We start from the raw sequence: 16,368 nt of genomic DNA, 5'->3' as shown, positions 1-16,368 counted from the left end.
AGCCTCGCGCCGGGGCATCGAGCAGCTGACGAGGCTCGTCGCCCGTTGCGCGCTCGACCAGCAGCAGCAACAGCAGCAGCAGCAGCAGCAGCAGCAACAGCAGCAGCAGCAGCAGCAGCAGCAGCAGCAGCAGCAGCAGCAGCAGCAGCAGCAGCAGCAGCAGCAGCAGCAGCAGCAGCAGCAGCAGCAGCAGCAGCAGCAGCAGCAGCAGCAGCAGCAGCAGCAGCAGCTCTTGCCCGGGTTGCTGCCGTCCCAGCCCCAACCGCCATCGCCAACCCCGCCGCTGCAGCCGCAGCCGCAGCCGCAGCAGCCGACGCCGCAGCTCCCCGAGCCGCCACCCGTCCGCAGCGCCGCGACCGGCGCCGAGGCGGCGGCCGCGGCAGCGGAGAAGCCGTCGGGTTGGGCGTCGGTGGTGCGCAAGGCGCCCGCAGAGACAGGAGCGCCGCCGTCGCCAAAGCCGCCGGTGGCCGCGCCGATGACCAAGCAGCGCTCGTCGGGCACGTCCGATGAGCAGGTCAAGGGGCTGCTGATGCGGCGCGAGCAGGCGCGCTTCTCGCGCGAATTTGACCAGGCGGACCGACTCCGCGAGCAGCTGGCCAAGCTCGGCATTTCTCTGGACGACCAGGTGCCCCCGGCTCTCTCCCACACTCTCCCTCACACAGTGTCTCGCCCGCCCCGCGCCGCCCCGCGCCGCCCCTCGCCGCCCCTCGCCGCCCCTCGCCCCTGCGCGCCCCTTCGTCCTCTTGCCTTGCCTTGCCCCTTCCTCCTCACCGTCCGCTCCCCTCCCCTCCCCTCCCTCTCCACAGAGCCGCACGTGGCGCGCCTCGGATGGGCGCAGCGGCTCCATCCCGCCCGTCAACGTGTCGGAAATGCACGCGCAGAAGGCGGCGCGCGCGGCGGGCGCGACGACCCTCTCCGACGAGGAGATCGTGCGGCTGGTGCGCGAGCGCGAGCAGGCGCGCGCCACCGGCGACTACAAGACGGCGGACAAGCTGCGCGACCAGCTCGAGAAGCACGGCGTGCACCTGGACGCTAAGGACAACAAGTGGCAGGCGGCGGACGGCCGCTCCGGCCCGATTGGCCCCGTCAACATCTCGGCGGCGCACGCGCAGAAGGCGGCGCGCGCGGGCGCGCCGCGGCTGTCCGATGACGAGGTGCAGCGCATTTTGGTGCAGCGCGAGCAGGCGCGCGCGCGGCGCGACTACAAGACGGCCGACGTGCTGCGCGACCAGCTGGAGAAGCACGGCATCTACCTCGACTCGAAGGAGAAGAAGTGGCACGCGCAGGACGGCTCTTCGGGCGCCATCATCGTCTCCAACCTCGGCGACGAGGAGGTTGGCAAGATCCTCGCTGCGCGGCAGGCGGCGCGGCTGCGGCACGACTACAAGGCGCGCGCCGCTGCTCCCCCCTCCCTCGTCCCCTCGTATTGAAGTGGCCGGGGAGAGAGTTTTGGCCCTTGCCTCGCACCAGCGCGCAGGGACGTCCGCCCTACAGCCGCCCCCCCGGCCACCGCGTCTTGTCAGGCCGCCGACCGGCTGCGCGACCAGCTCAACCAGCAGGGCCTCTCTGTCGACGACAAGAGGAACCGGTGGGAGTCGTCGGACGGGCGCTGCGGCACGATCGAGCCGTTCGCGGTGGAGCCGGCGTCGCGGCGCGGCTCCAAGGGGCGGGGCGTGGACGGCGGCGCGTCGGAGGAGGCGGCGAGCGCACCCGCCGCGGCAGTCTCCTCGGTGGGGGGCGGTGCCGGCAACGACGCGGCTGCGTCGCCCGGCACCGACCGCAAGAAGAGGGCTCTCAGCGAGAAGGAGCGGCGCGAGCTGGCCAAGAAGCTGCGCGAGATCACGCACTCGTCGGCGCGGCAGTGCGAGAAGGCGCTCCAGCTACACGGGGACGACATCGACCGCGCCGCAGACTGGCTCTTCTCTCAGACCGAGACGAGCGCCAACGCCGCGGGGGAGGAGGCGGCGGAGGGCGCCGCGCCTCCGGCGGCGGCGGAGCCGGGGCCGCGCATCGAGCGGTTCGCGCAGCTGCTGGAGCACGGCGCGCAGGCGTGCGCCCTTGTGGTTTGCAACGCGGACAAGCTCGGAACCGCCGCGGTCGAGCGGTACGCCGCATTCTTCCCCACCTCGCATCCGGTGAGCGCTGAGGCGGGCAGCAGCGGGGGCGACGCGCTCTTCACCCCCTTCAAGGCGCTCGAGGAGCGGCAGCAGGCGCGACCCGGGAAGACACGAGATCACAAGGGACGAGACGAGATGACCCGAGATCGCCCGAGATGACCCGAGATCACCCGAGACGGTGCGGCCAGGCGGTCGACTTGCTGCGGCAAGAGTTCGAGCTCACGATCCGCGAGGAGCTGATGACGTCGCTCACAAACGTCTCCACGCACGCGGAGGTGTCCTTCGCGCGGCTGCTGCTGGTGACGGTGGTGAAGCCGAAGCCGCGGGTCGACGACGGGCAGGTGCGCACCGTCGTCGAGCACATCGTCGCCCTCGTGCGGCAGGGCGAGATTGGCGAGGCCGAGGCGCTCACCGGGGAGGTCAAGCAGCTCGGCCTGTACGTTGAGCTGCAGCAGCAGCGCTGGCACACCGCCGACGGCCGCGCCGGCGCGATGGAGCCCTTCACGCTCTCCCACGGCGCCGAGACCAACGGTAGCTCCGGGCCCGCCAACGGCGTCGCGAGGGAGAGCGGCGCGGCGGCGCAGGCCGCCCTGACCGACGAGAATGTGAAGAAGATCGTCGAGCACGTCGCCACCCTCGTGCGCGCGAACCAGCGGCAGCAGGCCGGCGACCTCATCGAGCAGGCGGCGGAGCACGGGCTGCGAATCGACCTGCAGCAGCGCCGCTGGGCGTCCGCAGACGGCCGCTCGGGCTCCGTCGACCCGTTCTCGCTCGACAGCGGCAACGGCGGCGCGGCGGCCGCCGCGGAGGCGCCGCCGGCCACGCAGCTGCCCGACGACAAGGTCCAGGTTGTGGTCGAGCACATCGTCACCCTCGTGCGCGCGGGGCAGCGCGACCAGGCGGAGCAGTTGATCGCAGAGGTCAAGAGCCAGTGCGGCTTGTACGTCGACTTACAGCAGCAGCGCTGGCAGACCGCCGACGGCCGCGCCGGCGCGGTCGAGCCCTTCACGATGTCGTCGAGCCGGCCGAGCGCGAACGGCTGCGGCGGCGCGCCGGGCGCGGAGGCGTCCGAGCTTCCAAACCCGAGCGCGGCGCGGCCGCAGCCTGTCTCGCTCGCGAGCGTGATGCGCGAGCAGGAGCGGGGCAAGGGCGGCGCCGCCGGGATCCTCAACCCGCGCGGCGAGTTCAACTGCTTCCTCAGCGTGGTCGTGCAGGCGCTCTGGCACGTGCGCGACTTCCGCGACGCGGTGATGGCGTCCGAGGGCGACGACACGATCCTCTGCGCGCTGCAGGAGACCTTTGCCGGCCTCACCGCCGCCAACGGCGCCGCGGGCGCGTCGCCGCAGCCCGTGTCGGTCGAGTCGCTCCGCGTCGCCCTCTCCGCCACCGACGCCGGCGCGCGCTTCCGGCTTGGCGACATGGCCGACGCGGCGGAGGCGTTCGAGGCGCTCCTCGAGCGGCTGCGCGACTGCGGCGCCGGCCGCGCCGTCGGCCAGTTCGAGTACGACATGCACGACTCGGTGGGCGGGTCGTACCCGCAGTTTGTGCTCTACGCAAACGTGGACGACATCATCACCACTGCGAACTTGCAGCGCGTCGCCCAAGATGCGGAATCCTTACATCTCCTGCTCCCTCTCCTTCTCTCACTCCTTCACTCTCTCCCTCCCTCTTCCTCTTGCCCTGACTGCTGTGTGTGCATGGCGCAGGCGCGTCCCCTTCGAGTCCGCGCTGCGCCTCGTCACCTCCGATAGCGCGGTCGGCAACCGCAAGACGGGGCAGAGCCCGCCGTCGGTCCTCACGCTTGGCCTGGTCTGGGCCTCGTCGCGCCCGCCCAAGGAGCAGCTCTCACACATGCTCGACCTCATCGACGAGCGGCTCGACCTCGCCAAGGAACCATAGAAGCTGTGGCCCGGCGCGGCGCAGCTGCGGGCGGCGTCTCTTCACACCGGCGAGCTGTGAGCAGGTGATCGGCGCGCCCGACGGCGCCTCCGCCCCGGCGCAGCTCGTCGGGCTCGTGTGCTACCAGGCGTCTCACTACTGCGCGATCGTGCGCGACGAGGAGAGCGGCACGTGGCGCCAGTTCGACGACACGGCGGTGACGGTGGTCGGCGAGTCGTGGCTCGACGTCCGCTTCAAGCGCGCACGCCGAGATTCGCCGAGATTCCGCCGAGATTCCGCCGAGATTCGCCGAGACGCGGCTTGTGCGCCTCGAGAGCCGCCACGCGCTCTCACGCCGCCTCCCATTGCGGCCGCAGGTGCCACTCGTCGCGCTACCAGCCGGCCCTCGCGCTGTACCAAAACACGCGCGAGCCCGCCTTTGGCGGCGGCGCGGCCGAGGCGGGCGGCACGTGGGCAAACATGGCGACGCGGTGCGCCGCGCGGGGCGGCATCACCGAGCCTTCGCGCACGCCGAGCGGCGGGGTCGCGGCGGCGGGGGGCGCGGGGCGCGCGCCCGCGGCGAGCCGGCAGACGAGCGCGGGCGGGCGCAAGGTTGAGCCGACGCCGGCCAAGCGCGGGCCGGGCGCCTGCCACAACTGTGACGACCCCTCGCACGAGAGCCGCGACTGCCCGAAGCCTTGCCGCGAGTGCGGCTCCGACAAGCACAGGATCGGGTACCACTACCGCGCGCGCACGACGGTCAAGACGTCGAAGTGCTTCAACTGCGACGAGTTCGGGCACGAGTCGCGCGACTGCCCGAAGCCGTGCGGCATCTGCCAGTCGACGCAGCACAAGTCGGGCTACCACCTCAACGACCACCTGTACGAGCAAGGCAAGGCGCCCGCCGGCGGCGGCGCAGACAAGCGCCGCGCGCAGACCGGCCGCGGGGGCGCCGGCGCCGCCCGCGGCAAGGCTGGCGCGAACTAGCGGCGCAGGGCTGGTGGGCCCCCCCCACCAGCCGCTCGCGCGCATGACGATTGTCGTGCGCGCGCATGGGGCAGCAGCAGCAGCAGCAGCAGCAGCAGAGGAGAGGCAGAGGCAGAGGATAGAGGATGTGGAGGTCTGGCTCCGGAGGAGGCGCCCCCGCCCGTGGCGCCCGGCGCCGGCACCGCCACCGCTCTCGCAGGTGCCGGCGGCGCAGGCGGGCTGAGCGGGCAGGCAACAGCGCCTGGCCTCCCCAGAGCGGGCCTAGGATAGGGGCGGCAGCATGGGTTGCTCAACGGATCGAGTTGCGCCCCACTCGGATGCGTGGTTATACTCTCACTGTAGAACGTGTCAACGGTCTCGCATATATTCGGGTCTGAGTGTGTTCCTGGCTGCGCTTGTGCGGCCGGGGCCGTCGGTGTGTCCGCTGCTTCGGCGCACGGCGGTTTGTTTGGAGAGGAGAGAGAGAGAGAGAGACGGAGAGAGAGCTTTAACTTGAGCGCTCTTCAGAGCTTCTATGAAGGGGTGGACCGTGAGTTGAGGAAATCGGGGGACGCGACCTACTTCGCCACAGACCGACTCGACGGTCCCGCGCCCCTCGCCGCTAAGACCTAAGTTTGCGGCACGCCCCGCACCGTCCGCTGTGCCGCGTTTTTTGTCCGGAGTGAAAAGTCCAACGCGCTCGTCGGTGGCGGCGTCCCCCGATTTCGCCGCGCTCGGCGCGAACCTCGTGCAGCGCCTTCGGGTGGCATGCAGCTCTTTGCGACAGAAGCCTGGAGAGCAGCTCCTCTGCTGCTCACACGCTCTGCACAGTTGGCACAGCCTACCGTGCGGCCTGTGACAGCGATGGGCTCGCCCTCACTGGCCCTCAGTCACTTGTGCTGCGGCTTGTGTGAGCGACACTGCTCGGCGACTGCCGGCACACTGTGAGACCATGGGTGTGAGGTTAAACCACCCTACCAGCGCTTGGCTGGAGCCGCGAGCAGGAGGGCCCGGCGCACAACCCCTGGTCAACTCAGGGTCCACACCCCGTAGAAAAGAGGTCTCGTTCGAAGTCTTTGCTTTCTGCCAAACTTTCTCGTGTGTTTCTCCCATCGCATCGCACTCCAGCAAACAAACAAAACGAGAGAAGCTCGTCATACGGCTCTACATCGGAGCGAGCAACAGCAAGTTCAAAATAGCTGGATAGTCAAATGCGCTTTTTGGGCCCGTTCCACACCGATCGCCCGCCCAACACGGGTGCTTGGCCTGGTCCAATGAAAGGACTCCTCCTTAGACGAGTCCTGGCCGCCCACGCACAGAAAGCAAGCAAACGCGAACCAAAGGGGCAAGCAAACACGAACGCACGATGGGCTCCTTCGGCGCAGAGTTTTCGGCGATCAACGCGCTACGCACAGGCAACATCATCATCGACCTGGGCGTGGCAATGACGGTGCCAGCGGTCCTTCGCACCGTATTCGATGCGGAGACCTTGAAGCGACTCAAAGATTACTTCCTTCCCAAACGGCAGCTGCTCTTGCACAGGGCTGCCACTCGCACGATCTCCTGCGTGACCAAGGGCTGGGGTCAAGATCAGCACAACCACCTCTTGCAAAAGGCGATCAAGCTGTACCTCACGCAACACCTGCAGGTCGTCCCGCCCAACGCGCAGGTGCAGCTCACTGCAATGGACACACCCAGCCACTCGCGAGGTCGTGGCCGTGACGAGGACCCGATGCAGAATCAGCGCCTCACGTGGATTGCGGAGGAGAAAGAGTGGGTGAATGTGGGTGAGTCGATCTCCTTTCGCCAATTCAAGCAGCTAGAGCAGACGGCCGCCCAGAAGCAGCAGGCGGGCGACAAGCCCGACCAGTTCCTGATCTTCGAGCTGTCGTGCGGAGAGCAGGACGGCGCCGAGCGGATCGACGCCTTTATTCGCGCCGCGCTCGACTGGTACAAGCGCGAGCTCGCGCGGCTCAAAGACCATCGAAGGTGGCTGTACTCGATGGTGTCGAATGACGCTCTCAAGCGCCGCCGGCCGAATGACGAGCTGCCCGACTTCCGTTACAAGCGGCACGCGCTCTCGGACCACAAGACCTTCTCGTCGCTCTTCTTCCCACAGAAGGACTCGCTTTTGAGGCTGCTCGCCGACTTCGAGCGCGGCACGGGCAAGTATGCCGTCGCGGGCTTTCCGCAGAAGGTGGGCCTCCTGCTCCATGGACCGCCGGGCACGGGCAAAACCTCGCTCATCAAGGCGCTCGCCCACCACACGGGCCGCTCGATCATCAACGTCTCGCTCGCGCAGGTGCAGACAAACACGCAGCTCGCCGACATCATGTACGACCTCACCCTCGACGTCATCGGCGGCGAGCCGTCGCGTCGGCGCACCTTCTCTGACCTCATCTTTGTGATCGAGGACATCGACGCATGCTCGAGCATCGTCCACCGGCGTGACGGCGCTGATCGGCATGAGCTCGAGGGGCCGTACGCGGAGGAGGGATCGTGGAGCCCCTCTGAGGCGTCGTCGTCCGCCAGCACGGCTCCCACGGTGAGCCCGAGCCACCGCTCCGCCACGCCAAGCCCCCTCCCTCGGCCACCGGCCGCCTGGGAGCTCACTGCAAAGTACGGCCCCCCTCCTGTGCCACCACCACCTGGCTCGGGCTTGCCACCACTCAACATGTCACTAGCACCTCCACCACCACTACCACCCACCATGCCACCGGCCGGGTACCACTGGCCACCGGTGCCACCCCCCACCCCTGACATACTTAACCTCGCTGGCCTCTTGGACGTGCTCGACGGGTGCGTTGACACGCCTGGCCGCATGCTCATCATGACATCGAACCACCCGGAGGCCCTCGACCCCGCCCTCATCCGGCCGGGCCGGATCGACCGCTGCCTCCTCCTTGGCTATCTGCAGCTCGAAGAGGCCGCGCAGATGCTCGCGCACTACTTCAGCGCGAGCGTGAGCGATGAGCAGCGCGCGCGCCTCGACCGCTCGCTGCGCTGCCGGATGACGCCCGCCACAATGGAACAGCTCTGTGCGGAGCACGAGTCAATCGACTCGCTGCTCGATGAGCTCGAGCAGTGCGCGGCTGGCGGCCGAGAAGGCTACGAGGGCGAGAGGGCCGCAAAGCGCCTTCGGCGCGATGGCTGGGCGGCATAGGCTCATGAAACTCCTCGACAACTGACGAGCGTACAATCCCATCGACACGCTCACCCCCCCCCCCCCCCGAACGAAACAACGCCTAATCTTTTTTCTCCCTCCGATAAGCGATGTGTCTGTGTCTCCAGGTTACGGCACGTGGCATATCGCTCATCGCTGGATGCTTTGCGCACTAGTTGCAACTTAAAATTTCTTTTTTGCGTGACACAATGTCATCGGTGTCGGTGCTGAGAGAGGGGTTCCGGAAAAAATTACATGTAACCCGCAAGCGGACGCACGCATCGTCTCGTCTATTTCGAGAGGAGCACTGCAGCGGCTAAAAGAATTCTCATTGCGCCGGTGGTGTTTGTCGGAGGACCGGCATGTAACGGGGCTAAGTTAGTAACGCCAAGAAAAAATCCCGTCGCACAAATTCTTTTCGCCTTTGTTTAAATTCTTTTCGCCTGCGAGGAGGCCAATTTCTAAAATTCTTTTCGCCTCCTTTTTACCCATCTCCTAGTAGAGGTGTCCGTTTTATTTATTTATTTATTTAGGGGTGGGAGAAGGACAGGGTCCCCACCTGCACGAGCAGGATCTTGTAAGGATGATCAGGGACACAGGGGAACGGGAGCGGGGAGCGCATCGCGACACGGAGGGGGGCTGGGCAGGGTTCACCCACACGACAGGGCCCTCCCAGGGATTCCTCTCTCGTATAGGACAGGTTGCACCCGGCGGCACGGGGGCAGGCGCGGGCCTCCTACTGGTTGCGCTCTCCTAGTTCTCCTGCTCCTGACAAGCGACAGCAAATTCTTGACAAATTCTAAAGAAAGAATCTTAAGAAAACAGACAACCCAAGGGAGGGATGGGAGAACGGCACGCCGCCACCACACAGGGATTTTAAGGAGAGGAGTGTGATGCGCTAGCCGTCGCCCACCCTGGGGAGTCTGCCTCTTCGTATCTCTTTTCGCAGTCTCTCGCATTCTTTTCGCCTGCGAGACGCTTGTAAAATTCTTTTCGCCTTTTTCGGTGGTGTGCCGGTGATAGTACTAGCACGCGCCAGTTCGCACCTGTGTCGAGCCTGTGTGCTGTGACAGAGTCCGTCTTTAAATTCTTTTCGCCTCCTGCCCCTCGCCGGCGGAAAGTGTTGTCATAACCGACCGGCATGCCTCCGCGCGGACCACCGCGCAGACCACCACGGCGGCCTCTCCCTTCAGTCATCAGCGCCGGCTACGCCAACTGGGGTGAGTGCGATGGCAAGGTCGAACTTGCGGCTCGCACTGGCGTCAACGTCATCATCTGGTTCGCTATCGAGCTCACTGTGGCGCCGGGCGGCAAGCCGGTCGTCTCGGGCGGCCCAAACCTGACGTGCGTCGCCGATACTGCCGCTCGGCTCGGGGCGGGAGGGCTGCCGACGCACCATTTCATATCTGTCGGCGGGTGGGATGCACCTCATCCCGACCCCGCGGTGCCACTGGAGGCATGGTGGGCCGCGCTGACTTCGTGGGACGAGTCGGCCGAGCGTGCGGGCCTGCGTGGAGGCTTCGACGGCTTGGACTGGGACCTGGAGGGCAACGACGACAGGCGAGGACGAGAGAGAGGGGGGGGGGGAGGGAATGAGAGAGAGAAAGAGAAGGACAGCGAGAGCGAGAGGGAGAGAGGGAGGGAGGCAGAGGGAGAGGGAGAAGGAGAGGGAGAAGGAGAGGGAGAGGGAGAGGGAGAGGGAGAGGGAGAGGGAGAGGGAGAGAGGAAGGGACAGTTTGCCGCCTCTCCGGGACTCGACCCAAGCCGTAGCTGCGCCGAGTGCGTGTGCCGAGTGCGTGTCGCATCGCGTACGCCAGGTCGTCGCCGCGCAGCCGCTTCTCCGCCGCCGGGCTCCGCCTCGTCGCTGACCTCTCCGCTCGAGCAAAGGCGAGCACGCGCACGCGCACGCACGCACGCACGCACGCACGCACGCACGCACGCAAACGACGCACGCACGCACGCACCATGCCTTGCCAAAGGCGAGCGGCCGCTTCGTCAGCCTGGCGCCGCCGCAGTCGTACCTCGACGCCTCGACCGACGAGTTCTCTCTCAGCCTCGCGCTCCCGGCGCGCTGCTGGCACGCCGAGTTCGCGTACGCCGGCAGGAACGCGTATGCAGCGCTGCTTGCCCTCGCCCCTCCGGACACGTTCGACTTCGTCTCGCTGCAGCTGTACGAGTCTTGGCCGCGCGCACGCTGCACCCTCGGTGACGAAAGATCAGTTGTTTTGACGTTCACTGTTGGATTCAGGTCGCGCGCAGGCTGCATGCTCTCGCGGCACCGCCTCCCGCTCGGCGCCTACCTCGCCTTGCTCGTGGGCGAGCCTAGAACCTTCTAAACCTTCTATAACCTTCTATAACCTACCTCGCCTTGCTCGTGGGCGAGCCTTAGAAGCGAATGCGTGTTCAGGTGTCCCAACTGGCACTAGCAGCGAGGACACTCGTATTCGTCCATATTCGGCTGTATTCGTCCATATTCGGCTGTATTCATTTGTGTTCATCGTTTTCCTGGCCCGTGTGTTCCCGCGGCGCTTCACATCCCAACTTTGGTGTACTCTCCGTAGGTGGGCGAGATGCGCCGCGGCTGGCGCGTCGGCTTCGACCGCGAGCCATCCCTTGGCCTGCGGAGCCGGAGCGCGGCCGTGTGCTTCTTTGGCGCCACGTACTTCTTTTTCTCTAGGCTTGCGGAACCGGAGCGTGGCCGTGCCGGCCGACAGGCTCCTGCTCGGGCTCGCCAACGGCTGGGCGGGGGAGGGAGGCAAGGCGCTCTTCCTGCCTCCCGCGGAGGTGGGGCGCGCGTGGGCCGCGCTGCCGGTGCGACCGCGTGGGCTCATGTTTTGGGACATCGCGGATGAGGGCCGCGCACCCGCCGGCGGCGGGACGCCGCTCTTCTTCGCCGGCGGCCTCAACCGGTTCCTCCACACCCGACCGGCCGCAGCGCGTTTCCCGGGCGAAACGCGAGGAGTCCACGTCTAAAACTTGTGACACAGCGGTCCCACAACAGAAAAAGAGAAGAAACTACGGGTCGTGGTAGCGAGTGTGCCTCGCTCAGGGCACACCCACACACGGGGCACAGTCAGCAGAGATCCTCTCATATCTAGGAGTAGGTGTAGTCTATAGATTTCTCGCACCTCTCAGTGTTTTGGCATCTTGGCCTGCGCCGGGGGTACCAGCGGTGTACCGGGTATACCTGTAAAATACCCAGGTATTTTGCCGGTTTCCTCGGTTTCGCCTCAGATTTTGCCCAGACCAGCTCTCAGACTCAGTCAGTCAGGCTCAGGGCGGAAACTCGCGAGAGTTTCCCGAGGGAAACTCGAGAGAAACAGAATGGAGCACCGAACACCCTGTCTCCATCACAGCGCGGGCTTCAGGCTTCACAGCCTTCACCCCCTTCAGCTTCACGCTTCAGAGACGTGTTCTATACGGCTTTGGTTAATTACGGGCGTTGCAATGCCCGAACTGACGCGAACTGACACAGTGTCAGTGACACTTGGCTCTTGGGGACATGGGCCAAACCGCAGCCGCAAGGCCGAGACGGACATGGGCCAAGTTGCAGCCGCAGCTGCAGCGCCTCACTTCGGAGGCCGCCGTGCGCGCCGAATGCGCCGCTCGCCAGCGGGGCGCTCCTGGGGGGAGGGGGAGGGGGGGCGTCAGAGGGGGGCATATCGCATGTATATCGGCCACGTTTTGCATATCGTGAGGTTTGAGGGGGCATATGTCGTGGAAATGTTGTGTGTGGGGGGGGGGGTCATGGACGCGTCATGGACGTGTCGCGGACGCGTGGAGCGTGCGGGCGGCGGCCACGCGCCTGCGCGGGCGGCGTACCGAGCGCGAAGCCGGTGCCTATAAAAAAGAAACACTGGCGGCTCCGCGAGAGCGGAGGGGGCGGCGAGGTATGGCAAGGCGCGGGGCCGGTGCCGCCGGCGGGGAGCGTCGGCGGCGGGACGGGGGCGGAGAAGAGGGAGCCTGCGGTCATGATGAGCCGAGATGAGCCGAGATGAGCCGAGATGAGCCGAGATTATCCGAGAGCGGGGCGGAGAAGAGGGAGACTACGAGGGAGACGACGGCACGAGCCACAGGGGGTGTGGCATGCAAGTGCAGTGCCGTGGGGCAAGTGCATTTCACTGAGTGCAGCTGAGCACGTCTCCCCTCGAGTGCGCGCCGCACGACTCGGTCCCGTATTCCTACCTCCTCCGGGCATCTAGGCAGCCGTGCCGCCGCCCCCTGTCGGCGGCAGCGCGGCGGCGCCCCCGAAGAGCGGCGCCGGCTGGGCGGCGGACGGAGGAGCCGCACCGCCAGAGAGGGGGGCGGCGCCGCCGAACAGGAACGGGGCCGCCGCCGCCTCACTCTCTGCTGCGGCGGCGGGCGGCGCGGCAGCCGCCGGTGCGCCGCCCGACGAGGAGCCGAACAGAGCGGGCGGCCCTGCCCCTCCCGCCGCCCCTCCCGCCGCCGCCGCTGCGGCGGGTGGGATCGCGCACGCGGCGGCGGGCGTCGGCGCCGCCGGCAGCGCGGGCAGCGCGGGCAGCGCCGCGCCTCCGACCGCCGCGGAGCCGGGGAGCGGGCCTAGGGGCTGCGCCTGCAACTGGCGCTGCTGCGCCTGCCGACGCGCCTGGCTCTCCGCCTCGCGCCTACTCGTGGGCGGTCTCCCTCGCCGCCCGGCAGCCTTCTTTCTTCCGCGGGCGAGCAGTGGGGGGAGGCGGGCGCGGCTGGTGTGGCGAGCTGTCGAGGCGGGCGCGACTGGTGTGATGAGCTGTGGAAACGGGCGCGGCTGGTGTGTTCGCGCCTCAGCCGTGCTGCCTCCGCCTCTGCCTCGCGCCGTATCTCGCTCGCCTCCGCCTGCGCACGCTGCCGCAACCGCGCGCACTCGGCCTCGGTGCGGCTCTGCCGGTGTGCTGCCGCGCGCTCGGCCTGACGAGTAGAGAAGAATGAATGATTAACGAGGGAGTGTGTCGCGCAAGTCTCTTGCGTGCGTCTCAGCACCTCCTCCCGCAGCTGCGCCGCTTCGGCGAGAGCGTTGGCCGTCAGCCGCATGGCGGCCTGCGCGCCCTTGCTCCGAATCTCTGCGGCGACGCGCCGCGCCTCCTCCACGGAGTGAGCGCCTCCGCCTCCGCCCCCTCCTCCGCCGCCCCCGCCGATGCTCGCCCGCTCACTGTTGGCGCCGAGGCTGGCGCGGCCAACGGCGAGGCTGGCGCGCCCTTCGCTGGGGTAGGACGACGCCTTGGGCGCCTCGAAGGGGACGAACGCCGAGGAGCGGCTCTCCCGAGGGCCCTCCCTCACAACCTCTGCGGCGCGCAGGCGCTTTGCCGGCGGAGCCGCCGCGTCTGCCGCGGGGATTGCGTCGGGCGGTGGAGGCTCACCGCCCGGGCGCTTCCGGCGGAGGCGCTCGTTGATCCACGTTTGCAGCTTTGATGAGGTGGCGATGAGGGAGTCGAGCACCATAAAAGCTTTCGGGCGAGCTTGGCTGGCGGAAGGAGAGGCGCGACGTTGGGCTGCGAGAGGGCCTGGGGCGGGCCCAGCTTCGTTTTCTTTTCCCCTAGGTGAGCCTGTGTGTGTGCCAGTCCGCGCCAGTCCGCGCCCTTGTCGTGCCAGTGTGCTGTGAGAGAGGCTTGTATCTTAAGAATTCTTTTCCCCTAGTTTACGTCTCGCCACCAATCATCACAATATTACACACACACGACACTGCCGGGGTGGGTCCCAAATCGCTCTCCCCGGGCCCGGCACGCATGGGCATGCTAACGCTCGTCGCCCCACACCGCGCGGGCTGGCCGACTCAGCACAGCAGCTGAGCCACTAAACGCCCGGCCGTACAGAGCCTCCGGACACCTCACTGTCCCGTCGCCCACACCTCGATCTTCTTGGGCAGCAGCTGGTTCGACATGTCCTCTCCGTGGCCCAGGCAGCCAAATTGGCCCTCGCCCCAGGCAAAGGCAGCGCCGTCGGCGGTGATGGAAAAGCTGCGCGCAGCTCCCGCCGACACAGCAACGACGCGCCGGCCAGCAAAGGCCTCGACCTGCTTCGGCAGCAGCTGGCTCTGCTCGTCGCCGTGGCCAAGCTGGCCTTCCCTTCCAAAGCCCCAGCTCCAAGCAGCGCCGTCGGCGGTTAGGGCGAGGTTGTGGCTGCCCCTTGTCGACACAGCGACGACGCGCTGGCCAGCAAAGGCCTCGACCTTCTTGGGCAGCAGCAGCTGCTGCCCGTCGCCGTGGCCCAGCTGGCGTTGCCCTCCAAAGCCCCAGCTCCAGACGGCGCCGTCGGCGGTGATGGCGAGGCTGTGCACGGCTCCAGCCGACACGTTGACGACGCGCTGGCCAGCCAAGGCCTCGACCTGCTTTGGCAGCAGCTGGCTCTGCTGGTTGCCGTGGCCCAACTGGCCTCGCAATCCATCGCCCCAGCTCCAGACACCGCCGTCGGCGGTGAGGGCGAGGCCGTGGTTGTGTCCTGCCGACACAGCGACGACGCGCCGCCCAGCAAAGGCCTCGACCTTCGTGGGCAGCAGCTGGTTCCGATGGTCGCCGTGGCCCAGCCTGCCAAAGTGTCCATTGCCCCAGCTCCAGACGGCACCGTCGGCGGTGATGGCGAGGTTGTGGTATATGCCTGCCGACACAGCGACGACTCGCTGGCCAGCAAAGGCCTCGAGCTTCTTGGGAAGCAGCTGCTTCTGCTCGTCGCCGTGGCCCAAGCGGCCAAAGCCTCCGACGCCCCAGCTCCAAACGGCGCCGTCGGCGGTGAGCGCAAGGCTATGGAAGTCGCCAGCCGACACGCTCACGGCGCGCTCGCCGCCCACCATCGACCGGAGGCGGGTCGGCGTGTTAAGCCGCGTCACGCCCTCGCCGTGGCCGAGAAGGCCTGGAAGTTCCTCCTCGTCGTCTTCCTCGTCATCTTCGTCCTCCTCTGCCGAGCCGCACGACGAGAGCCGCCCCTCGCCGTCGATGAAGACGCTGTGCTGCATGCCTGCCGCCGCCCTCGCCGGCGGGTTGGACTCGCGCAGCAACGCAGCGAAGCACAGCCACCGCACGGCGCAGCCCTCGCCCTCTGGCTTCGCCGGCAGCTCGAAGCCGCGCTCTTGCGCCCACAAGCGGATACCCTCGGCCGCGAGCGAGGCGTGGAAGAGTAGCGAGACGGCCGCGACGCGAGCGATGTCGACGGGGCCGCAGCGAGAGAGTGCTCGCACGAGGAGCTCCGTGGGGAGGTCGAGGAGGCGGGCGGGAGGCGGCGTGCTTGGCGAGGGAGCGGCGGTGGAAGCGGCGGCGAGGCGGCGCGAGCGGCGGCGCGGCGGGGTGGACATCGCGAGAAAAAGAATTTTACAAGCAAACTGAATTGTGAGGTGATGCCAGTCCTTAAAATCCCTTGGTGGCGGCGTGCCGTCCTCCCATCCCTCCCTTGGGTTGCGTGTTTTCTTTCTTTCTTTCTGATGCCAGCCCTCGCACAGCACAACTTTGCAAACCTATCGTGTCCCTTGTCAGGAGCAGGAGAACCACCTGTGCCCCTGATCGTCCTTCCAAAATCCTGCTCGTGCAGGCGGGCATGAGGAATGAGGTGGCAGGTGGGGACCCTGTCCTCCTCCCATCCCTCATTTGGATTGTCTGTTTTCTTTCTTTCGTTCAGCACACTGGCGGGGTGCGCGCTGTGCCAGGTGTGCCACTGTGTTCGTGCGTCGCCCATCTTTCTCCCGGAGATGCCTGCTCTATGTTTTTTAGCACACACTCCCACACTGGCACGACAAAAGGGCGCGGACTGTGGGCGCACACGCTCTCTAGCCCACGGCACACACATACACATACACATCTCGACACACGAGCGAAAAAGAGGAGAAATCCTTGTGCCGTGGATGTTCTTCTTTGTGTTCAGTGTTGGCCAGGCAGGTCAAGGAGGTGAACGGCGAGTCTGGCCCAAGCTGCAGAAACAAGCTTTCAGTGCCTACAAGTGTAGGCACTGGATTATCGTGCGCGCGGAGCGCGCTGGTGCTACCCGGACACACGCGCGGAGCGCGCTAGCTGGACACACGCGCGGAGCGCGCTAGCGCTAGACACAGACACGCGCGGAGCGCGCTGGCTAGATACCGCGCGGAGCGCGCTGGCACCTATGTGCGCGGAGCGCACCGCGGTACCGGTAGAGTCTAGACACATGAAGACAGTCTGTTGCAGTCAGTTGTGGCCACGCTGCTTCGAAGCTGGCCTGACGTCGTAGCACGCGTCTGGCAGACGTTGTGTCTCTGCCTTCTTCCGCGTCATGACCACACCCCGCTGCAGC

General features: G+C 67.1%; 2 protein-coding genes across 2 annotated transcripts; both read left to right on the top strand.

Annotated features, from left to right (window-relative positions):
* Positions 1 to 4,640: 4,640 nt before the first annotated feature.
* Positions 4,641 to 4,853, top strand: EMIHUDRAFT_48920 (hypothetical protein; the record flags this gene model as incomplete). Its single annotated transcript, XM_005760747.1, has 1 exon — positions 4,641 to 4,853. A coding segment is annotated over one exon (213 nt), but the record flags the coding sequence as incomplete, so codon positions are not given.
* A 1,840-nt stretch (positions 4,854 to 6,693) lies between these two features.
* Positions 6,694 to 8,124, top strand: EMIHUDRAFT_68211 (AAA+-type ATPase; the record flags this gene model as incomplete). Its single annotated transcript, XM_005760746.1, has 2 exons — positions 6,694 to 7,408; positions 7,646 to 8,124. 2 exons carry the CDS (start codon positions 6,694 to 6,696, stop codon positions 8,122 to 8,124), a joined length of 1,194 nt encoding a protein of 397 aa, XP_005760803.1.
* Positions 8,125 to 16,368: the final 8,244 nt, after the last annotated feature.

This window comes from Emiliania huxleyi, assembly GCF_000372725.1.
Source record: "Emiliania huxleyi CCMP1516 unplaced genomic scaffold EMIHUscaffold_74, whole genome shotgun sequence".
NCBI lineage: Eukaryota > Haptophyta > Isochrysidales > Noelaerhabdaceae > Emiliania > Emiliania huxleyi.
Note: the sequence above shows the minus strand (reverse complement) of the source record. Positions and strands in the feature narration are given on the sequence as shown.